General features: G+C 36.3%; 1 protein-coding gene across 3 annotated transcripts in view; it reads right to left on the reverse strand.

The window, feature by feature from the left end:
- RPGRIP1L (RPGRIP1 like) overlaps positions 1-25,950 on the reverse strand; it is a 69,005-nt gene that overhangs the window by 42,838 nt on the left and 217 nt on the right. For all 3 annotated transcript variants that reach the window (XM_054169974.1, XM_054169973.1, XM_054169975.1), the window contains exons 2-11: positions 23,153-23,210; positions 22,788-22,879; positions 21,882-22,026; positions 19,202-19,497; positions 16,733-16,832; positions 15,031-15,174; positions 10,854-10,959; positions 7,052-7,198; positions 5,837-5,910; positions 1,866-2,005 (exon numbers count right to left, since the gene is read on the reverse strand). In XM_054169974.1, the coding sequence (XP_054025949.1) occupies positions 1,866-2,005; positions 5,837-5,910; positions 7,052-7,198; positions 10,854-10,959; positions 15,031-15,174; positions 16,733-16,832; positions 19,202-19,497; positions 21,882-22,026; positions 22,788-22,872 (1,237 nt within the window). In that variant the 5' untranslated portion in view covers positions 22,873-22,879; positions 23,153-23,210. The remainder of the gene's footprint in view (positions 1-1,865; positions 2,006-5,836; positions 5,911-7,051; positions 7,199-10,853; positions 10,960-15,030; positions 15,175-16,732; positions 16,833-19,201; positions 19,498-21,881; positions 22,027-22,787; positions 22,880-23,152; positions 23,211-25,950) is intronic.

Below are 25,950 nucleotides of genomic sequence, written 5' to 3' on the forward strand. Positions count from 1 at the left end.
CTTTTCAGTTTAGAGGCTTTAACTCAGCAGGAAACAGGTGGCTGAGATGCTAGTCTCAAGGGCTTTGCAATGTTTCAAAAATTGACATCAGGTTAGTTTTAATTTTGCAGAGTTTATATATTAAATGACATCTCCACTAAAAATGAATCATCTGTAGTGTCACTGCTCCTACACACAGTAGCCTGACTCATACATGTGTTGGGACTCCACAAGTCACTTTCAATTCAAACACATAATCAATCACCAGTAAGGTTTTAATTCTCTGCAGTTATGAGGAAAATTTAATGCATTTGTGCAACTGAGAAGAAACTATAATTAGAAACACTAAGGGCTAAAAATTAGAAAGCAAATAAGAGAACAATTAAAACAAGCCTTGCGAAAAGGCAGAGACTGCAGGCCTTCACAAAAGATGGTGAAATACTTAATCAGCAGTTGAGTCTTCTAGACTCTCACAGATAATATACCCAAAAGACCTCTATCTGTTGGCAGGTCTCCCACAGAGGGCCTCTCATGCTGATGTTATTTCTTTTCCCTACAACATAAACTGAGATCTAAGTAGCACTTTCTCCAGGGATAAGGAGGCAAGATGTCCCTCCAAGGACTTCTATCTCAATGCCATGATTTTTTTTGACGAGAGCAACAAGCGGAGTCCACTTCTTTTGAACATGAACCCCAGTGGAGTTTTTGTCTACATTTTTGATATTCATTCATACTTGTTGCTTAAAGTTAATTAAAACCTGTAAATGCTACACAGAAAGAAAACTAGCTTTTGTTCAAATTGAGGTGATTTTAAAAGCTTTTTGAGCCAAAATGGACCCATCTGTCAGGTCAGACTACCTTAGCACTGTTCATTTTGCCTCTCCAGATTCTCAGCAGGCTGGGTCTCTATGATCCCAACCAAAAATAAAAATGCAAGACATGCAAGGAAAGAGGCAAGAGGGAAGGGAATACTTCCACAATAGCCTATGGGCACAGAAGTGATGAGATAGGTCCTGCCATTCAGTTTTCCCATGTAACTACACTGCTTTTCACCAGGAGTCACTCAAACTCTCTATTATAAGACTATTCAGCACTGATTGGAGTGCACTTGGATCAAGGTTGGTGCTGGCTGCTGCTTAACTTGTTTCACATAATTCAACCCCAAAGCTGCAACGACAGGGGAAGAAGAGGGGGGAGAAAGGAGACAATTCTTACACCACTGGTAACCACATCCCACATGAATATATCATCACCAAAATATCAGGGTTTTCAGTAGCAGGGCCATGATAATACCAACACAAAGAAACACTGCCCTGGAGGCTTTGGAGAACACTGCCCCAGGATCTTAGCAAAAAGGCTATAGAGCTGCAAGAGGAAGACGACTACAGAGTTGCAGATAGCCTTCTGTATTGATATGGGCCTTCTAAGACACTTCAGGGACTGTGCAATAATACTCTTATGAGTTGCAATCAAAATACATATTGGGCCAATATATATCACCTAAATATCCTACTTAAGTTTACAGAATGAGATCTTACAGACCAAGCAATACCAATCAGGTAGAAGTAAAAAAACATCACTACCTTTTCCAGTAAATAAAAAGTACTTGCTTCCAAGACAACTGACACCTATTTTGCAGAATAGAGAGTAAATATTAACCCAAGAGATGAAGAGTGAAAGCAGATGGAGTTATATGATCCTCATTGAGCACAATTTCTATTGGATCAATTCTTATCCTTGATAGCTAGTCATAATTTAAGCATACTGTTCAAATACACTTAAAACCAGCTCTGAAATTGTAAAAAAATAGAAGCTACACTTTTCTGGGCAATACACTTGAACTCCAACACAGAAGAGGAAAAATGATAGTTCTTTCACAACTTTACCTCTTTCTAATTTGAACTTATCAAGGATTTCATTTTTGTCTGCTAAATCAGATTCAATAGCAGTCTCTAATTTAGCAATTTGCCGTTTCAGCTGCTGTTCCTTTAATTTCCACTGCTGTTCATGGGTCATACTGAAGGCACTGCAATAAAACATGTGGCATGTGAAAAACTTTTAGAAATCAGCTTCAACGCAAAATAATAAAGAAAAAAAGCTTTTAGTGGCACACAGACCACTGTCATCATGTCTCAGGAATTAAGTAAACATATGCTGGTCTGCTGCTGTTGAAACCAAGGCGCCTTTCTCAGGCTGCGGTTAAAAAACATGAAAGAGTTTGTGGGATGAGCAAAGGAACTGGCCTTAATTTAGAGCTCCAAAGTCAGAAAAGTTGGCAGCATGCAGCATTTGTGGGACTAGAAAAGGAATTCAGATGCATATCCCAGAGTAATCCACAACTTCAGACCTCAGCAACTGACAACTGACAAAACCATTCTTTCCACATACAAACCCTCTTAATGTAGAGAACTGAAATCATCCACCTGATTTCTTTTAAATCTGTGAAACACACAGCCTGAAGTCAGTTGCCTGCTCAAAAAAATGCTGACCACAAAGTGAGAAGTTTTCTCAGGCTGTAAAACAACAATTCTGATACTGATTAAGAAGCACATACAAAGTAATCTTTTTCCTAAATTAAGAAATAAAAACCAGAGGTGGGCAAAGAAAGTAGACTAACTATTTTGCCTGTAACACATTGCTTACTTGTAAACTACCGATCTATGTGCAATAAGGATTGCATGGACACAGAATTAGGACTGCTGAAACCACAACAAAATGTGTAACTCAGACTGAACTGAAGTTCATTCCATAATTTACAATTCCCAGTAAGATGACAAGGCAGTGCAATGTATTTTCATAATACAGACAGGGAATACTACGGTTGTCATATTATATTACTCAATACTTGCATTCTTAGTGACTGGAAAAACCATTAAACTATCAGAAACCACTTTGTTCATGTCTGTATTCTGTGAAAAATCAGAAATTGTAGAGGTTTTTAAAAACCAAGAGTCATTTCCTCATCATTTCACTTTGGTGAAGCACACTAATTTAAAAAAAGGCCATTTTTTACATCTGTGAGTGTGTGTGTGTACATATGATGTAAAAAGTCATCTGATACCTATATATTAATCAATCTCTTACAGAGGTCTATGTAACAAAAGTTTCAACCAGAAAAACACTGAGGAGATGAAAGAAATATTGTAGAAGGGACAGCCCACAGAGCTTCACAGACTGTGCACACTGGCTGAAAAGAACTGCCTGTTTTGATGGCTATGGCTACATAAAGTGGTTCTGAGTATACCTAAGTGCATTTGTATCTAATATGCTTGAAGAATGACCTTAAGAAAAAATAAATAAATTACAGCATAAACTGTAGAATCTGAAGTCTACTTCTATTCTTGATTTGTGATTTTCATAAAAACAGATCTCTCTCTGTATTTTCTTTTTTTCCTACTCTGTCTCATCTTTTTATACAGTTCTCTAGCCATTTACCATCTTATATTGTAGCAGTGTCCCCCACAGCATGCATGAACATAAGCAATATATACTTCACTCTGCTATAACTTAGACAATAATATGCATAGAATATAATGAACTGAAGCATTTCTTCACTGCTGCAAAGGTACAGAAGGGACAGAGTGTGTTCTACAACTGTTTAGACTTACCCCTCTTCAAAGTTTGCTTGGCTCCCATAAGGAAAAAAATAAATCTTAGCAAGAAAAGATATCAAACATCCTTTGACTTCACACTTCCAAAACTGTTTTCAAGTTTTAATGACTGTGATACCCAGTTACAGGTGCATTCATTCATTACCTTTAGGTACATTTACAATTTCTGGTGGTGGGCTTGGACTAGATCATCTCCAAAGGCCCCTTCCAATCCCCTGTGAATTACTTAATATAAAGATGCAGCTAGACATTGTTTCAGTTTTTCAAAAGGCTGGCAGAAAAATCATTGATTACTATGATAGTAATTTGGAATTTAGCTATTTAAATGAAGAGCAATTTAGTAGACAGGTTTTATCCAAGACTATATAATGCTGAAGTCAGTTTGAATTGAGTCTACTGTGACTTTCTTCCTTTGAATTTGAACATTGCTTTTACTTGAATTCATGTGGAATTTCTTTCACATTTACTGTATTTCGCTGGAGTTGGAGCCATCTGGGTAGCTATAAATGGTCATCCACATCTGGCACTGTTTCCTTTGGAGGGAGTTTAAGCATTGCTAGGTTTGTATTACAAGGTCATATGAAAACAATTCCTCCAAATGTTTTATCCAAATGAATTGTTTTCTTGGATGCTGACTAAATAATAATAGTCAACTGACAAATTCATACTTGTTCTTTGCAATTTTTTCAGATTCAGTTCTGCAGTCTTGGCTTTGGCAAAATTCCCATCAACTTCAAATGAATTTCAAAAGAAATAACGTTGGCAAAGAATGGGCTTCGTTCCCTTTTCATCCATTCAAAAAAGAAAGAAGTATTTGTTGATTACCTGGCACCCGTGGGCACTGGCCTAGCCACTGCCAGCAACAGGTAAGCTGCAGTAAAGCCGCATTGCTCAAGAGAGCAACAGAAAAAGATGGCCATGAAACAGTGGTTAAAATTCCATGATCCATTTATTTTTCTGATTTCTTGTTACTTATATAGTAACATGAAATGATGAAACATGAACCAAAGTTTAAATGGGAGTATATGAAAAACAGATCATTTCAGGTAAAAGAAAAGTCATATTGTAGTTTAACATATTGTGAGAGAACCATCTTTAGCCAGTTACTCAAAGCAAGAAACAGCTGACAACTGCACCTAAACAGAACTCTAAATAATAGTGCATGTGTAAAAAAAAAAGTTTTAACTATTTGTACTCACAAGTCTTTGCTACTATAATATTTTATGGGGTTTTTTGACTTCTACAGTGAAATTATAGAATAAATATTGTAAGAATACTATAAACACTGTGTTTGGTCATTGGTATTTTTTGACAGATATCACACTGAAAAACCAAGCAAACTTTACAAGGAGAAATAATTTTGATATGAGAAAATATTTCAAGCATGTAACCTTCTTTCTGAGGCAATTATTAGCTCGAGCACATCTGTCTTATGTTCTAAACCTCTTCAGTGTAAAAGACTACGTGATTTCACAAAATAGGAAAAGTTCATTTGAAGATCATTTTTGTTCCTTTAATATGCCTGTGGCAGCTGACTATAATCCCTATACTTCTATCAGATAATTTCTGAAATGTATTTGGCAATGTATTTTCATTGTAAGCACTGCTGAAACAATTTATACTACTTACTACATATAGGAACCACTGTAAAAAACTCACTGGAGCTTGTACAAAAACTTCAAGCACAACCAGTACTAGTGAAATGGTAGCTATTACCAAAGAAATCATCCTTCAAAAATAAACATTGGAGAAGCTGTCAAATACCAGAGTTTATATAGGTCCACTGAGAAGGGCTGGAAGAACTTCTACAGCAAATTCAAACATGCCTTTTCCCTATATAGAATAAAATAAACCCAAAGGCATATTTGTCTACCTAGATATATTCTTCTTTCAACTCTAACCCTACCCAAAATAAACCAAATTAGAAATATAAGTAAGAACTTTTTGTGTTGATGTTCAAAAGAAAAAGTGACTTGTACTTATTTTTAAAATTAGATAAAAAAAAAAAGTATTCTACTATTTCAAGAGTATGGAAGCTGCTGTGTATCAACAGAACAGATGAAAAACAGACAGAACACCATAAAAGTTTGCATTAATGCTTACTGGTATGATGAACTGCAGCAAGAATATATTTACATGTGTGCACAAACACAAACTACACATATGCACATTCATGCACACAGTATATGAAGAGTTACCAAACAGGGTAAGATTCAAGGGTTTTATATAAAGAAACCATAACTTACCTGTTACACAGCTTGTAGTACTCTTGCTTCAAAAGTTCCTTCTCTTTCTCTAGATCACTCATTCTTTCCTGCAGCTAACGTGAAGAAGGAAATTTCAAGCAATGCATAGCACAAGAGGAAATTTCAATGAAAGTGTAAAAACAATTAGCTAATAATCTGTAGGCACTGTTCGACTGTGGTTTGCTCTTTTTATACAAAGGTATCTTAGAAGCTTCAAAATAACACTTTATTCACTGCATGGATTTACATGCAGTCTGCATGGCCCAGACAGTCATTTGAATGTTGTTTATATGAAGATGAGACCAACATGTCACAGTTGAACAACGGCATCACATTCTGCCTTTGAAAACAACAAGGTCTACCACATTAAAAATGTTTATTTCCATTGTGGTATTATTATTAGGTAATTAATGGCTCCTATAGAGGAAATTTTTTTTTAATTGACTTTGCAGAAACAGTAAGTCTTTGCCTTCAAAATAGTCACTAAAGCAAGATACAGCTTTGAAAATACTGGATACTTTAACCCAGAAGATACTCTCTGCATGTATTACAATAGCTTAACAGTTTGGAGAAAATATCTATAAGGTAACCTTGGTTCATGTACAATACATTCAAAACATGTAAACCAAATGGTAAAACTAAACATAAGTTGCTACAAAATGTAACCAAAAAAAGTCAGTTTGTATACTCTTACTCTTTGTAGGTTGAAAAGAACAAGGAATAAAATGCTTGCTTTTTTAGCCCCATATCTGGGTGACTGCAAGTGGCAACAGCTGCCTCTTAGAGCCACTAGATAAAGAAATAGAAGTGATTGGTTTGAACCACTGAGTAAGATGCAATACTGCACTGCACTATAATTAAAATAAGGTCAAAATAATACTAGAAAAATCAAGTATGCTAATTTTTTTTTTCTGGGTAAGAAACCACTTGTTTAGCATCATAACTGACAAGAAATGCTATGCTCTAACTTCAACTATTGTCCCAATTGGTGCAGTGATCATGTGGCGTGGGAAACAGGTATGGTTCATGATTCTAGTAGCCACAGGTTTTAATTTTTAATGGGATAAAAGAATATATATTATCAGGTTAGTCTTCTATATATGTTTGAAAAATCTATTCACATCTCTGCAACTAAAAGTTATCCCATTGGTACCTTTGTCCTTATCTGTGTGTATTAACTACAGCAGATTCTAGCTCTCTTGAACATAGTCTCACCTCCTCTGTCCTTTGGTTTGAAATAGTCATTAACTGCAGTTCTCTCTGAAGATGGAGACACTTTAACCTCTCTTCTTTGAGCTGTTGATTCAGGTCATCACCTTTTGCTATTAAAGCATCATGGCTGGTCTTCAGGTTCTTGTGGTTCTATGAAACGGATGAATGGAAAATCCGGGGGAGAAAACCAAACAAACAAACCATGCTTATTAGAATGTTATGACACCCTTTATATTCAATCAGTGGTCTCTCATGGCAACATTGAATACATATTCTCAATGTGGTCAACAGGAGACACTGTTGAACTAAGTTAACTGAAAGCAACTTTCATTACACATGGTCAGGAGAAGGTGGCATTCTTGTTGCTCTCATGAACATTAAACCCTCAGTTCAGTCATGATGAAAACCACCAAGAAATACATCTGTTAAGCAATTAAAAGATTTTGCTGTGGTTAGCGTGGTTAGACATGCTGACCAAAAACTCTGCAGTAGCAAGCAAAAATGAATGTTGACCACAGTTATGTTAATCACAGAGCTTGCCACAGCTCTGTTAACCCTTAATTGTAGATACGTAATTGTTTCAGAATCCTAATGCTCTCAGTTCTATTTCCTTGCTAGCAGTAATTTAGCAAGGAATTCATGATTTCTATTACATTTTAATTTACTTCAATGGATTATATGAAGGCACATTTAACCAATTTTAATATTAAATGGAGGATACTGATAGAACTTCCATTTCCAGAACATTAGTTACTATTATACTGCCTACACTGCACAATGCTTTAATAAGGCCTCATTCTTTAAGAATTTCACTGTAAATATGAAATGGAACAGCCCAAAACCTAACCTGTTTAATAAAGTGATTATATGGCAAATTATGTCAAACACATATGTAAGTATAGATAATGTTTAATTATTGTTGACACAAAAAAAGTTAACTTCACTTTTTCCATATAATATTCCTACAAAACAGTTACATGGAGAAACTGAATGTGAATCCTTCACAAATTGTTTAGGTTAACACACAGTGTGAATATCCTAGAAACAAACAAACAAAAACCTAAAGAAAACCTAATTATCAACTTGATCCTTTCATATCTCATTTCTTAACAACAAGAATTAGCACAAAGTCAGCAAAATAATGAAGTATATTACCCATCAGTTTTTAATAGTCTTCAGTACTCCTCTTGTTCTGTTCTATATCTGTGAAATGTATTTCAGTAACTTTCAAGAACGACACCTTTTACACTCTTTTACAGAGTTTTCATTTCTTGACAAACTTCTTTCCTTTCTCCTCAAAATTAGAATCCTTACAGTCTCTAACCCTGAAGACAAATATGTGTTCCAAATGAACATATTTCTACTTCCCCATCTTTCAGCTTCAATTTTCCCTTAAGTTCTTTTCCATTTCAATAACTCTTGTCACTTCAATCCATGACACATAAAGGAAAAAAAAAACCCAGACCTCTACCTTGGCAACAAAGCTGCTGTTCACTGACTGTTTCACTCTCACCCCTTTACTTTCCAAAACAGGTGAAAACAAATCTGGCTATCATATTTTTCCTACTGAGCCATCTCATTAAGAGCACTTAAAATTGCCTCCTGAAAAATCTCCTTGCTTCAATGTCATTGTGATCCTTCACTGTCTGCTATGCTCCTGCCAATTTTGGATTAATTCTCATGAAGGAGTCTGTGACTTCACTCTTTTTCCTTCTTCTTTTTTTCCACCCCCCAAAAAGGCACTCTTTACCTGAATATTATTTTATAGCTGAGTGTTCTGTCAGCACTTCTTTTCCACAATGCTGAAACTGTTTTCTATCCTGCTCTCCCTGGGGTATCCCAAGACTCAGGTCATGACAGCACTTGGAAAGATGACCAGAGTTTAATATTTGTAGTCTGGAATTTTATTTCTCTGGGAAACGTGCCTTGATATTGTTCTCAATTAGAAATAGCTCATTTAAAGAAAATAGACATATATCTCCTAGACATATCACATAAACTACTCTTAGCTACAGTTGTGAAATTGTTGCAGATATTGTCCAAGAGAATTAACTCTGTAGTATTTTAAATTGTAGTTGTACAGGTTAGCATATTTCATATTGCAAATCATGAAATCCTGAATGCTCAGTTTGTAATTAAAGCAAATAAACACACTAATGGGAACAAATATAAAACCCAAAGCATTTCAGGGTCCTTTGCTCTTCTGAGTCGATTATACAATTCCTTCATTCAACTGGCTGCATTTAAAATTGTTATCCAACAAAACTGTTCTGTTAATGTTTAATAGCAAGCTCAACTTCAGTGTCATGAGATGGAGCAGGCGTATAGGCTCTCATCATTCTACGGTTTCATAATTTGAGCTGACTCAAGTTCAAAGAGAAATATGGATTCATTATATGAGTTTCAACTGGTAGAAGCTGAACACAAATTATAATGAAATCAATAGGCATGAAAAATCATCAAGATAAACATAAAAAGAAAAATCACCAAAACCAGCAATGCTGATAAGTACTTTACATGCCACCCAAACAAGAAATTCTAGATCTTTCAGTTATCCCCATTCAGTTGACATGTTCCAAACATTCAAATGATTTGGACTGGGATAATGGTTCTATCTGTTAAGTTTGTGAAAAAAGGGAGAGACAGAAGACACTCATCCTTTTCAAAAGTGCAGCTTTCACTGTCAATATTAGAAACAACATCTTCAAATACCAGTTTGAAGCCTAAGCATGTGTTTCTGTTCAGCTACTGCCAAGAAAGAGGCATGAGCACTTGATGTTTGCTGTAAATTACCAAAAAGTCGCATATGATCTCAAATGGAACAGTTTACTTATCGCTTTCTCTTTAAGAACACAGAAAGCCATATGAAACCTATCTCCCCTGGAATTCACATTCTCTATAGCTAACTCTGTGAAAAAATTAGATTTGAGCTACTAAAGGAAGAGCTGTTTTGGCAGAGAAGATAGAGGCAATACACGGAAGTAGGAGAGAGAAGCAAAGCAGAACAAAGTGCAGAAGCAGAAAACCACAGGGATAAAGGAATAGAACAAAACTGGAATGGAACAAGTGTTATTCAGCATGCTGACTGAACAAAAAGTAGTACGAGTTTACAAGAATATCTACTGCTTCCACCTCTGAAGCTCTACTGAACATAAGATTCCTATTCACAGGAACTCTCTCATTTCTAAGTCATTACCATTACTACTTCTGTCTGCATGCACATGAAGTTCTTCAAGTACATGTGGGAAGAAGCAGAAAAATGCTGTACAAGTAAAAGCTACAAGGAATCTACCATGCCACTGCATACCCTGGTAGTATTTTCATAAACCTGCTCTTCTTATAAAGAAAACCTATTACTTACAGCAGCCCTCTAAAATAATTTCCACTGATTTATAAACACATTAAGTCCTAACATGAGAACTCTAAACAGCCAAACTTCTCCAGCTTTATCAAAGATCAGTAAGTGAGAGGGGTCTGATATCCCTCCCTTGGGAAATCAGCACTTTTAAGTCAAAGTCCTTTCTTTAAATGATCAGGAATCTCTTTCAATGGCCAGACAGCTCAGTTCACTCCATAAGCTGCCTAGGATAGCTTTACAGATAAAATCTTTAAGGCCTGTTAGACACATCTGCAAAAAGAGAAAATAAATTAAGCCATTTGGACTAGCTTGGGTGCAATGTATTGTGTAGTTCATTTTCACGTACTCAGCAGTGACTCAGACTCAAGACTCATGTATATTTATTTTCCATTTACAAGTGCTTATGTGACAAGAGTAAAGGGATATAACTGACCAAATTGCAATTACCTCTTGAAGTTGGAGAAATTTTCCTTCCATTGCTGAAAGAGCATTGCTTTTCTCAGCCAGCTGTTTTTTGACCTTGATCATTTCCACATTGTCTCGAATGTTTAGCCTTCAAAATTATATTAAAAAGAAATGCATCACAAAATGAAATTTCTATTTATTTATTTTTTTAGCTCTGAAAAGTTGCAAACCTTTCCAAATCAGCTTTCTACAAAACATTTAGGAGAACATTTAGTGTGTTAAAACCCAAATTAATTTCTTCTTCTATAATCTATAACAGAATTCACTCTACTGCACTGTGACAGCAGCTTCACTCAATACATATACATCTTTCTTTATTGTATCAAATTATATAAATGCCAAGAAGGAAAAGCAATCACCATTCACTCACTTTCCACACTCTGAAGTATTTGGTGCCAGTGGCTTAGCAGTTTATACCTTAACAGTTTATGGCTGGTGTTCAAATAAGCTGCAGGTGTTTATTAGCTACATGAAAATCATTTAATATCCATGTAGATGTTCTATATTGCTACAATTCTAAGATTAATTTGAGAATGTACTGTTTAATAGAAAAGACATTTAAAATAACTCAAAATTTAAATAAACATTCATTTAGATGTTTTCCTTACTTCAAAGGGTGAAATTAAGCCCCATAATTTTCACAGGTTCTTCATGTATGGAAAGAGAAACCAGTTCTGATTTGAACTAAAGTAAAATACAATAAAACTGGAAAAAATCTTTAGCATTTGAAAAGGTAATTTCTCTTCCAGTATTTATCTATTTTGGACATATTGGATGAATTGACACAATGTCATGCTGGAGCAAAGAAAATGGACTACAAAGCTTACACATCTGTAAACCAGCTGAGTACATGAAATACTTTCCTTTTATTCTGTAAAATATCAAATCCTATTGTGTTTTGGCATTGCCCATTTAATTGCCCTTACACAGAAGATAAACACACTCACAAACTTGAGATCTTCCCCAAGAAACAGCCTTAACCCAATGCTAGAACTGTCATATGTCTAAAACATGTTATCTACATAAATTAAGGTTGTGGTGAGTATAGACAGCAGCACTGTCTCATGCTAGCTATTTAAAAGCTAATGTAGTGGCACGTTTTTATTAATCTTGTTCCACACATCAAACAAAAGGACCTGATGCCTTCAAAGGCTTTTTCTATTTCTCCCTTACCCTCCCCCCCACCCTTTTTTTTTTTAAAGCAGGGGGCTTTTTTTCTTTTTAAGTAGAAAAAGGAGCAGATGATAGTGAAATTTATGATGTACAGATGTAAACCCCATGGCTCCTGACAATCAACATTAACTATTTTTTCAACAGTGAATGAAACAGCATTTGATTTAAACAGGTTTGAGATACTGCTATTATGAAGTAAATTATTCAAATTCAGAAGTGAAAAATTACTTTTTATTATTTTGGGGATCATTTAAATTCTTACAATTATAAGACTATTTATCTCATTAAGTTTCTAGCTACAGAAAGCAATTAATTTCTTATTAGTGCATTACACTGATCACAATCTCAGCTCTTATTACAGACTAGAGCAATAAAATAATTTCTCTACAGTACAATATTTATTTAAATAAAACATGTCTAAGAAATGTCCAGTGCCTAAAGGTATATGACAAGGAGCTTGCTATTGAAGGACACAATAATTTCAGATTTTGTAGGCAAAGCAAAGTCAATTGAGGAAGATTCTGTTGGGGAAAACTAATTTTTCTGCAAATGAAGTCACAAAACTAGAACAGAATAGAAACTTATTATCTAGAGAACTAGTTGATGTATCTGATATAACTTAAAAATAAGGGTTATATAGAGATTTGGTATAGAAGTCAATAATGCCCTTCACTTAGATCATATTTTGCTCAAAGGATAATAAAATAATATATAAGAACAAAGCTTTACAAAGATAACTCATCCGATATTTTCTCTGTTGCCAAAAGGCCAAATATTCTGCCACAGAACCTACAGACATGGAGTTAGGCCTGAGGTGGAAGTTAGAAGAAAAGGATCTAATATCCCTTTTGAGGCAGTAACCCAAATTACCAGGCACGCTGGCTGGGCTCTAGCACACCTTCTACCACAAGTGCAGAAATGAGGAACATGAACTCTATATCCTTCCACTCTAAACCTCATCTTAAAGACGGATTAAAAAGTCTGAAATTAGAAATGAAGTTAGGAGAAAGTGACTCTTTAGAAAGTTAAGAATTATGTTTGGGGTTAATGTCCATACACCAAAGAGACAATCCCTTTTCCAGACCTCTTATCGTTTGAATTAAAAGCATACAAAGTGGAGTCCCAATAACAGGCTGGGGCCCAGCTGTGTGGGAATGGGGGACTGATAGCAACCTCCACCAGAAGGAAACGATTAAAGAAAGGATCTTGACCTGCACTGTACAAATTTATGCCAGTAAATCCCAGATGGCTAAGCTAATAAAATTGAGGTCTAATTAAACCACATCCTTTGCATCTTGTCTTTGCTTCCACATGAGTAGAACAAGGACACAATACTGAGGCTACTCTTAAAGAGTCTTGACTATTGTATCAACTGGACTAGCAACTCACAAAGTTTCCCCGTTCACATTCTGTACAAGAAAAGCAACCAAATAAAAAAAAAATGTATCACCACCTTGCTTCTCAGGATAACTTAGCCTTTGTCAGGCTAAATAAAAGGTTTCTAGGCTAATACTTCTCAATCACAACTGCATAAATGGCCAGGATAAATGTAACAGAATAAACAACGTTTTCCTAAAGGCTGAAAGTAGCCTAATTTTATTAACATCAGACTGAGATCAAATGGTGCTACAACATGAAGAGCAGTGGAAGCACATTTATTATGTCCTTTTGACATCATACAGTTCCTAAAGAACTGCAGATGAGTAACTGTCTTTAGGTAGTGATGTAACTAGATGACAGCCAAGTGTAGGCTTTCCTTAAGGAAATGTTTCGAGAACTTTAGATCTGAATTCACAGATAGTAACTCAGGTTAGGTAACATAGATTGTATACAAGTGATAAACATAAATCAATAAGGATCTGCACTAATTTTATAGCCTGAGTTTATTTAAGGATTTTTTTTTTAGCTGAATTTGAAGTGTATCTTTAAAACACCTTAAAAGTTTCATGGAAACATGGTGGCTGCATTGAATTTAGATGTTCTATTCAGTTTCTGCCTGCTAGACTTAAAGAACAAAGGTTACCTACAGAAAAATGAAGCACAGAAGGTTTTTTGAGATTTGTAGCAGGTTATTTTCAAATAATAAAAAAAAACTTTTTACTTTTCTTCTGAATTTACTGTATGCACAGACTGAGAAATTATTTATAACAACTTCTTTAACCTATTTAAGCTATATAAAGGAAATTCTGAATAGGGGAGACTTATGACTTTGTGAATAATTTAATAGCCAACATTATGATGTATTATTTATGTAGCACCACTGATGCACAAAAAAATGCTCACACATAATAAGGGGGTCCCTCTCCATTGAAAGGTAGTTAAAGAACTGGCCACATATTTTGCATCCAAGTAGAACTTCACTGAAATCAAATGAGTAAGGAAAGCTGGATGATGCCACGAGATCCTTAACTCAATTAAAAGTAACAGGTTGGAATGGAAACAGTCCAAAGAGAAAAACTGCATGCAAAGTTGTGTAATTTTGCATACATTTGTGCAAAAGTGAACTGAAAAAGAGATTAAACAAATTGAGGCTTTATTGTGAAACAGATTCTGCAAGCACGTGTGTCTGACTTGAACTACCACACAGCTATTCCTTCAAAAATTTGCTAAGCTGCTCTTACAAGGCTGCAATTTTTCCACTATTACGAACACTGAGTTGCCCACTATGAAACTAAATCTAAAATTTTTTAACAGTTATACTGAAGAAACAATAAATGGTTAAAATTTAATGAGTCAAACTTCAGTTGAGTCTGAATCAGCTGGAAATATATTCTCCAAAACGGTAATTATGAAATTACTTATTGCTGAAAAAAAAAAATCATAATCTATTACCATAACAATCCTTAAGGATTATTATCACCAGAGGGACAAAATGAATGAAGTACATATTTCTTGTCAGAACAAGCAATTTTTACAGCTATAGAGAAACATTACAACATTGCTCTTCTAATGCTTCCACCATGGAGATTTCAATTTTTCACAATACCTTCGGCCTGTTGTGTCTTGCTCTTTCAGCCGTAGGACAGATTCTTCAATTTCCTTTTCCTTCCTGCTTAGCTGACTCACAAGTACATCTCTGGTATGTTCTAGTTCCTCAATGTATTCCCTCTGGGACTCAATCACAGTCTCCCTGCAAAGACAAGCATCTTACATTCCAAAACCAGTTTAGCATTTAACAATTTTTAAAAAAAAAAGATTAAAAGAAAAATATCCAAATATCTACATAAATGTTTATGTGGACTGAATAATGTTTAGCAGAATCTAGCTCATGGTTTATTATACTCTATATTAAATGTATCCTCCTTCTAATCCATTGGCACTAATTATATTTTGAACAGGAAAACAGCACTACCAGCTATCAACAGAATACAAGATCTTCAATGGATGGAGCAGGGAAAGTGATTTTAAAGCTTTTTTGATGTGTTGGGAAACTTTACACACCAAAAAAAAAAATAAAATCAGGTGATGTATCCTGATGTGTTGGGAAACTTTACACACCAAAAAAAAAAATAAAATCAGGTGATGTATCCTAACAGTGGAATTTATCCAGCAATTGGAAAAAGAAAGGCAGAAAACTACAGATATCAAAGTCTGAACACTTTCAGTAGGCCACAACTTTCTGATTTTGATTTCCTTGATGAGTTAATCTCAGGTAATTTTTCCAATTACACTTTTTGTAGTAAGACTAAGCAACAATTCATCCATGGTTTTTTTTCCACTCTGAAGTTTTTGATGCATAATCTACAGTTCCTCACTACTTCGTACCTCTTTTAAAAGTACCTTAAGTGTTTTGGCCATGTGCTTGGTTTTGTAACTGAGTACGAAGAACTACTGGAAAAAGTCCAGCACAGGGCCACTAAGATGATTAGGAGACAGGAATATCTTTCATATGAGGAAAGACTGAAAGAGCTAGATCTGTTTCACTTGGAGAAGAGGAGGCTGAGGGGGGAATCTTAATAATGCTTACAAGTACCTAAGAGGTGGGTGTTAGGAAAATGGGGCAGACTCTCCTCAGTGGTCCCCAGTGACAGGACAAGAAGTAATGGGCATCAACTCGAACATAGGAAGTTCCATCTCAGCATGTGAAAGAACTTTCCTTTTAGGGTAGCAAGCACTGGAACAGGCTGCCCACAGAGGTGGTGGAGTCTCTGGAGACCTTCGAGGCTTGTCTGGACATGTTCCTGTATGATTTGGTTTAGATGATCCTGCTTTGGTAGGGGGAGTTTGGACTCTATTTCAGACGTCATTTCCAACCTCTACCACTCCGCAATTCTGTGAGGCTTAAAAGCCTCAGTACAACACACAATACAGTCCCCACTTGCCTGGGTTATCCCACACATTTTAGGAGTTGTATTGGCAATAATTTTGCAGCTAAGCTATCCTCTATTTTGTCAGTCTTGTCCAGTAGTAAATCAGACAGCACTCAGTCCTAGCCAAAGGAGAGGCTCACCACTGAAGATCAATTTCAACTTCCAGCCAAATACATTTTGCATTCTAAATCCCTGATGCTATGTTTTCCTTATCATAAAACACTCCTGCATTGCTACCAGTCTTACTGTTGCAAGATCTAACAACTCAATTTTATCTTCTAATGTGGAAACTTTTGAAAAATGTACTTTTTTCCCTGTCAAGAATACCTGAAGTTTTAACTAACACAATGCCAAATTTAAGAAATACGAAAATCATACAAATTTCTTATTTCCGCCCTTGGATCCTCAAGTGGACTCTGTCCATCAACTGGGACCACAGGGTTCGGTGATCTCACTTCTAAATCCTGAAATCTCATTCCTGAAAAGAAAGAAGATACAGATTTTTGTCATGCTCACTGAAAAAAGCATTTAACAAAACAGTATTTATAGAGTAGAAACACAAATTCTAGCCATTTTTGCACGAAAATCACAGAGATAATCAGAATACCTACATCATGGCTGCTGTAAAATATGAACAACGGGTGATACAGCATAGAGTGTTAAAAATAACTCTTTAAAAGATGTCTTGGAATGTTTTTTTAAGAAGATTTTACTTTTAAAGACAGAGAACAGAGATGGTGTTTTCAAATAAGAACAATATCAATACTAGTGAACAAGAACACAGACTTGTAACCACTTTTTCCTCTAAAAGCACTTTCTATACAAAATCATGTCATTCACCTAGACAAGCAACTACAGGACCATTTTCATCAGCAGTGCAAATAATTTCCTTATGTTCTTTAGAAGCATAGTAAGTCTCTGGTGAAGAAGAAAAGTGAGGAATTACTTAAGAAAGACAAAAACCCCATTGGTTTCTCCAAATCTCTTTCTCCTGCTTCTCTTTCTTCAGCAGGAAGATCTATTCATATAATTTTAAGTATTTTTAAAGGTATTGGTCATTGTGCTATATACATTTGTGCAGGTATGTGTCTAGAGGGGGTATTTCTACAGTTTTGTACAAATCATGATATATTTTAGATGGCTGCTCTCAATGAAAAAAAAATAATAATGAGAGAAATCAGTGATCATTTAGCAAGCATTCAAGCCCAAACAAACAGATACGATGATACTATGAAATTGCTATGGTATTTGCCAGCCACACACAAGGCTGATACAGTAAGGTGTACTTATTATGTGCTGATTCTTTTTGCCTCTTCATACACTGGAGACAGCTAAGCTCTCCTGAATTTTTCCAGGCATTTCATTTTGGATAATTGCTCTGAATATTTTCTGATCTGTACTAAAACCATTTTGAGATTCAGCTTCATGGTTTCACAGACCAAGCTGAGTCCAGCAGTGTTTAAACGTAGGAGGCACATACCAGACACCAGGTTTGTCATCATTAATCAATGAGGATAAAATTTTAGAATGTTAATGTCTGAACTGGATGCTCTGTGGACAACTTTTCCTTTTTTCCCCCTGCTTCTTCATATTCTCCTCATTTCAAGACCCACTGCCTCAGTCAGCATAACCCCAATACTGGCTCTGCACAGGACATCTTTGATCTGGATCTATTCTCATGCCAAGAGAAGTCCTCACAGCATGCCATATCAACATTTGATCTTAAATCCTTGAACTAAGTGGCTTTTTTCTCCCAGCTAGCACTGGGGTTCAATAAATGTATTGTATTTCTTACCCTAGTTTTACATCATTGAAAGAAATTAACAAAAAAGGCTATTTGGGGAAGAAAATGGCCTAGTTCACTATGTAGAATAGGAAAATGTAAGTGTGTTTTAAAATGTCAAAACTTGAACTATATTCACATTAAAGAAGCAAACTGGTAAAGCCAATTGCCTTTTAATTGTCTCTCTGAAAACATGAGCATTGTTTCTGTCTGCACATACATGAATAATGAATATAGCCAAATAAAGACTGGTGGGAGGGTGAGATGGAATAAAAACACAACATAACTGACCATCAGCCTGATCTTACCTTGTGGAAGTTAAGGACATAGTTCTGCTGACTCACTGAACTGCAGATATCTTTTAAAAAAAACAAACCACCACCACACTACCTGTACATTGTGTACGTTAACTGAGTACAGTTACTTCTACAAATGTTCACATGAGAAGAGAGAGGTTTTAAAGTGTGATTTCCAAAAGGAGCTACCATAAATAAAAGACTGCGAGTGAGACTGCCTAAAGCAGCAAGCCTTGACAGTAAAAAGCATCATTAAAGATGGCTGCATTCTGGTATTTGCCTTTGAAAGTCCACACATGTAATACATTTTTTTCAAGTCTGCAGTGTCGTGCACACATGTATCAAGAGACTAGAACAAATCTTGAAAGTAGAAAAGGAAAAACATGTGCAAACAAACTGCAGATGTAAAACTCTGTTATAACATGGTAACACTAAACTTCTTCATATACTTCTTTTATAAGCCTTTAATACATAGAGAATTTCTACTAAGAAAATCCCATGATTTTAACTGTTAGAGAACTTACTTTATTTTCAGATCAGTACCTTTGTTTTACCCCAGCACTGTGGATTCTCAAAATAAAGACCTCAAAAGCAAACAAGTTATCATGACTACTATAAATAAATACAAGGGAAAAAAAAGGAAGAACAATCTTTCTACCTACAGGTACTACTGCCCATTGATGAACAGAAAAGAGTATACACTTGCTACAGGGAAGCAATAATTAGTGGTATCTATATAAAGTAGTGTTTAATAGATGTGACTGATACCTTTCTTCCCATGCCCTGGAACGCCAGTGGCCTCATTCACTTTTTTAAGGCCAGTATTGATACGAGGTTGAACATAGCTGTAGGGATAAGGCCTGTGGCCCACAGCCTGGAGCTGCTGTTTAGTTAAAATGAGCTTGCTGCGGAGGCTGTTTTGTTTCTCGAGCATCCGCACTCTCTCCGGCAAACGCTCAGTCATTTCTTCCTGCTCCACAGCCTGGCCCAGCCGCTTGGGGCCGCCACCAACCTGCTCAGCCTTCTTCTTGTCATTAACAAGACGTGTTAACTTGGTGGCCATTCTACGGAAAATAATAAAAAGAGATGAAAAAGAATGTGAAAAGTCAGCATAAAAAGCATTCTGTTGAAAGGAACATAATCACTGTGAAGACTTCAGCGTAGAACCTGAATAATAAATTTCAGGTTTTGATGTAACTATTACTGCCTGTGAAGAACTCTTTGAAGATAATTGAAACCACTGTGCAGCAATCTGCTTTATAGCACTGACAAATAACAGTTTCCTAAGGCTTATCATTTAAGGTTAGTAAAGGAAGGACACATATTTACTCCATATGCTGCTTAAGTGTAATTTTTAATGCATGACCTTATATAGGAACCTCTGCATGCTGTTAAGTAAAGTTACAGATTTGGGACGTGATGGGGCAAACTGTAAAAGCTACAATTCCACAAAACATTCAACTATTGAAAGAATGCTGATAGTACAACAACATTCCAATGATACATCCTCTCTAGTATTTTGGGATTTAAATATATATTTCAGTTCTAAAGTGGTTAAAATATATAGGTGGACATATTTAAAAGGTACTCTGGAAAAAGAGACTTAATAGTTCTCATCACCATACGCAATTTTATCCTAGGTAAATGTTACCAATGTGCTTCAGAGAAAGAACAGTTAGCTGAAGAATATAATTAGATACAGAGGGTATGGTTTTCATCTATCTTTAAAAGGATACAAATTTTGCTTTTGGCATCTCAAGAGTTGTACCTTTGATTTCCTTTAGTTTTGATAAACACTGGTAAGCTAGAACAAAAGGCAGAGAGGGCACATGGGGGTGATGTAATATACAACAACAGAAAACATACCCAGAAGTGAATGGAAAAAACTTGGCATATAAAGAAAGAAAAGGTGGCTTTGATGAGGGAGACAAGTTTAAGACTTTACAAAATTGGTCGCACATCTTCAAGACCTGTATCTAGTTTACAGGAAATCTATTTTTGCAGGCCTAGAAAGAAAACTGAAAATAAGGACACACTTCATTTGTTTAAAGGGGCTTGTTTTATTTTTTTGTACTTGTGGACAGAAGCTTCTACTTAAAAGAACAAAAGTGAAACAAAAAGAACCCATAATAACTTTAGGATGTCACAGAATGTTACTGGCCTGTAAGCAGGCTTTTTGCCTGCTTTGTTTGTTGTTTGTGTTTTGTTTTGTTTTTTCCAAAGTACCTCTACTGCAAATTCATTCCAAACCTTTAGTTACAAGGATATTGGCATGAGGGATGCTGGGAAAGAAATTTAGCTTGAGGAGTTAAGATTTTCCTCTGACAATGTAGACAAACACTGTATTTTATACTTTCAGTGCTTTAAAATATTAATTGCAATTTGGACATTCTGTGTAGTTTTGCCCAAGTGGATGATGAGTGCATTTGGGAAGCCATCTAACACCAACACAAGACTTGCCATTTAGAATAAGCAAACAATTCCTATGTTCCATCATTTTATATTTGACAGTAGCCTGACAGAAAAGATGAGAGTTATATCATGATGGTCAATTTCACCCTGGCTCACTGAATATTGAGTCAAAAGGAAGAATGCTTTGGACTTTAGGTGATGAAATAGTCCCATCTACAGAGGCAGAATCTTCAGAAGCCATTTCATGAACTGGTTAGCTGATCAGGAGCTAGTTTAGGGGGATGTTCAGCCTGGAGAAGAGAAGGCTCGATGGAGACCTTCTAGAAGGCTTCCAGTACCTGAAGAGGGGGCTACAGAAAAGCTGGGGAGGGGACTGTTTATATAGGCACATAGCAATAGAAGGGGCAATGGTTTTAAACTAGAGGAAGGTAGAGTTAGATGGGACTTGAGGAACTTCTTTACTGTGAGGGTGGTGGAACAGTGCAATAGGTTGCCCAGGGAGGTGATGGAAATATTCAATGTCAGGCTTGATGGACAGTGAACTGCCTGATCTAGTTGAGGATGTCCCTGCTTACTGCAGGAGTGTTGGACTAGATGATTTTAAAGGTCCCTTCTAATTCTATGATTCTTCAATGCAGTTATCTACTACCCGGAATAAATAAGAGCTGAACATCATTGTATAGACGGGAATAGAATCTTTCTCTATAGGCCATTTTGATTCTAGGACGAAATTCCTGATTAATAATTAGACTGCTATAGCCTCTTCTTCAGTTCCTGGAATATCTGCTTGTACTTAGACAACATAGCTATGGGGGTACCAACTCTGCAGTGGTAGATAGCAGTGTACTCTCCACGTGAACACTCAAAAAATATTCCACATAGCACAAAGACAACAAGAAACTAACAGAAAAAAAATGAATTCCAATGAATGATTTTTACAACTGCTGTAAAAGAAATCCACATTTTTAATTTGTCAATAATGTTTTACAGGGAAAAATGATTTTGTGAGCTAATAGAAACAAATTCAATGTTATACCTTTTAATTTTGTCCTCTTGCTTATTTGCATGCTGTTTGAGTAAGATGTTCTCATCATGTAAACGAAGATATTTGTCTTCCAGCTCCTCTCGACTGATTCGTAGCACGGCTTGCCGAGCTTTTGCATTCTGTGCCGTTGATGATTCTACCCAAAGCAACACAACGTTAAATTACCTTCAATGCATTCAACGTGGAATCCAAAGCCTAGACCACTTTGAAATATGGGGGAAAAGAAAGTTTTCAAGTAATTTAATATTTTGCACTTGTATCAGTCTGTTGATTATTTTCTTCAGATTTACTGAAGCATTAGAATCATAGAATTGTTTCAGTTGGAAGGGACCTCTGAGATCATTGAGTCCAACCACATTAATCACTTCCATCTTACAAATTAAAAAGTAATTAAATGACACAGCAAACTGATATACTAGACAACACAAAGGGAAATGTTTAGCAAGTAACAAGAGAAGCTTTCTAATCTGTTTCACAGTTAACTTAGTCTCTTGCAGTTGGAAAATATTAACTCATGATTCTGTAAATATACTCAGACACAAGTCTAAGGCCAGTAGCTCCATTCTAATAGCAACTGAATGATAGATCAGAATTGTATATTACTTCTGGTTTCCACTTTGTTATAAATGGGTCTGGCCTTGTCCTCAATTAAGCAGAGAGACCTCTTTTCTTCTGAAAGGAAGAACTCACGTTTTTAGCATTCCACAGCAATTTCCCTCCTACAACAAGCAATGTAGGTGCAAAATCGGTCACAGTATCTTCCAGAATTGAACCCAGATTTTGAATGGCATTTGAACTTAATTTTGTAAATGGGAATGTCAGAAACATTTTTAGAAATAAACTAAAGGAGCCACTAATCAAAGTCTGTAACTGTAATAAATAGCAGCTGATACAAACCTTGTATTCCACCAGTTTCAGCTAGAGTTAGACCTACATCTCTCACAGGCAGGTCCCCCGAAGTTTCATCACATGGAATAGACATGGCTTACCTACAGATAACAAAGCTCAAATGAAATCCTTCTCCACCTGTAGCTTAAACTGTGAAACTTCAGTGAACTACAATATATCATAAAATGAAGGAAAAGAGTCACATGATAAAGACAAGAGGCAGTGGATACAAGTTGCAACTGGGGAGATTCAGACTGGATGCCAGAGAAAATTTTTGTCACCATTCAAATGCAAGGGAGGGGGTGGATTCTCCTACCTTTAACAGTTTCGAGGCCCAGCTTGACAGGGTGCTGGGCCATCTCATTTATTCTTACCCTGAAAGGTTGGACTAGATGATCCTTGAGGTCCTTTCCAACCTGGTATTCTGTGAATCTGTGAAAAAGCAATGACCGATTCACTGAAATGTCAGACTCGCACATTACTAGAAAAGCTCCTATCTCAATTCTGTTGCTCAGAGGATAATCTGTGCACAGAAAGCTTCTTTGTTATGCAATAGCTCCAGTTTTATTTAATGTACGTAGAATGCATTTTTTAAACTTCTGGTTTGGTTCTTCAGTGCTCGTTGGGCTAAGGCCATATTTCTAAGCACACACAGGAAGGAGACCTATGGGGGGGGTTCTTGTTTCTTTTTATAATTTTTTTCTTTGATCATTTTAGGACAGGTCAAAGCTCAAGGCATAAACTGGTAGATGAGTAATGCCATCTTCCACACTTTGAATGGGACTCTTCTAGAGGTGCTGGAGGTTATGAAATCATTTCAGTGATGTCTACTATTCTCTTAGTCTTCTTTCAATCATTGTCATAAGAGAAATTATTTTCTAAAATAGAGACTCTCCTATGAATGATTCTCATAAATTGGAACACATTTCTTTCTTGAGGCAACAGAAAGCTTAGCTACATGATAAAGTGATACCAGGAAAGTGTTAATGTAATGTGAGAAAGCACATTACACTACATTTGTTTGAGTGTACTATATGAAGATACTTGTTAACAACTATGGTTTCTTTTTTCTCTTCCAGTGCAGAAAATCAGATGTTGGCCAGTAGGGTCACCTAAAGCTGAAAGAGCACGAAAAAACCAGACGTAAGTCCTTTGGACACTCTTCCCCCCCATCCTCCCCATTGCTGTACTTTTAGGGTGATATAAATCCTTAATTAATCAAAAAACAGCAGAAAAACACTGAGAAATTAGCAATGATGTTACTAAAGACCTGCATTCACAGGACAGAAATGACACCGTGTAATCCACAGACGTTCCATGATAAATCTAATAATGCTATCCTAATCAAAACTGCTGCTACAGTGATACCCTTCTTCTACCAGTAAAGTCTTCTATCACAAGCAAGTCTCCTTATGGCCTGTCTAAGAAAGATTAATGGAGGTTTAGGTTACAAAAAATCAATCTTGCTTTCAGTCTTTTGGTTTTTCATCACTAAAAAATTTAGGATACACTATTATTTCCAGCTTTCGCTGTTTGTAACAGCCTGAACACAGTTTTCTTTTGTGTAGAACAAATATTTCCTTGTCATGACTGTTGAAATGCCTGAACTGATCTATACCTGTAGACTGCAGTTTTGATGTTAGTCAAAGAAACAGAGAATAATGCTTTGTGATGTTGAAGCTGGTGATATGCAGCTGCTGTAACCAATGGCACAAGTCTAATTACAGATACATATCAACTGGAATTCACCTCCTCAGCATTCTCAGCTCACACAAATCTCTCAAGACTGTTTTGTACTTTGTTAAATTAGTGCCATGTGTGGTCATTGACTTCAGTCAGGTCTAGGTTCATTATTAGGACAATTATTGTATGTCACTGCATCAATATCACTACAGCAACTGAGATATAATTGAAAAGAAACCTTTATCTCTGTATGATCAATCTGAATTTGGTTATGATGGCAGCAAGGAGAAGATGCTATGGTATGTCTTCTACAGTGTACTTGTCTTCATAAATCAAAAATCACTGGTTTTTTGGCAAATTTCAGAGAGGCCAAGAGCTAAACAAGTATCTTATCACCACAGCCTTTCACTATTTGCCATTTGCTAAAGAAATTTTGCTATGGGTACCTACCTCCTATTTTCAGCATGAAAGAAATTAATTCATTGACAAATAAGACAAAACTGCATATGCTTGTCCCTCAGACAAACAAATAAGCACAGAAGGTATACTCTTCTCCCAACATCATTCAAATGTAACAAATCTGAGAAGGGATTAATTAAATTCCCAAAAGTTCTTAGCCAGTGTGGCAAAAAGGGGCAGTTTCTAGTGAAATCTGAAAAAATCACAAAACTTAATTGTTTCAACATGAATTTAGAATTCCATGAGTCTTGGCCACGGCCAAGATAATGCTTTTCTTACAAAAATCTTACCCTACTTGTTTGGTGGAGGTAAGAAAAAAAAAAAGAGAGAGGAGGGAGGGGGAACAAAGAAAGAGGAGAGGCAGACCACCCACTTACCTTAGCCTATCACAAACTATTTCCAGCCTACGTTCTTCCTGTGTTGCCTCCTTAAAGATAACTGCGCTCTACTGGGTTTGTCACCTAAAATAATCTCATTTATTACTTGGTAGGCACACACATCCCATCTTTCAACCATCACCTGTTGTCGTGTCCTGAGTTTTAGGCAGGAAAAAAATAAATGTATGGAAGATATTAGGAAGCAAGATCACAACATCCTACTGTAGTCTGAGGGAACAAACACATCAGACCTGTAAATCCTACTGCAATACAGAAAAATGAAACTAGCCGTGTCTTGCCTTCAACATATTCTTAAACGGATTTCCATTTTTTTCCTCAGCTCCATCAGTTCTGACAATAACTGACAGGACTGGAGGCGGCAGAGAGGGAAGGCTGGCCGCGTTTGCCTCAGGAAGGCACGCCTACGCTCCCGCCCTCAGGCGCAGGGATACAGGTCCCGACTGTGCCCGGCAGCCTTTTTACATATTTAAAAGAGACCATAACCGAGAAGGACTTCAGGGCTGCTTTCAAAATACCGGGTGAGGCATCGTTCCCTGCCTTCTCCAAGTGCTCTAAGCTGCGAGCAAGGCAGCCCCTCACAGGTCTGAAAAATGCGCTTCAAGAGCGGCGGGCTCCCCACAGCGCAGCAGAGC

This window comes from Dryobates pubescens, chromosome 19 (genome assembly GCF_014839835.1).
Source record: "Dryobates pubescens isolate bDryPub1 chromosome 19, bDryPub1.pri, whole genome shotgun sequence".
NCBI classification, from domain to species: Eukaryota; Metazoa; Chordata; class Aves; order Piciformes; family Picidae; genus Dryobates; species Dryobates pubescens.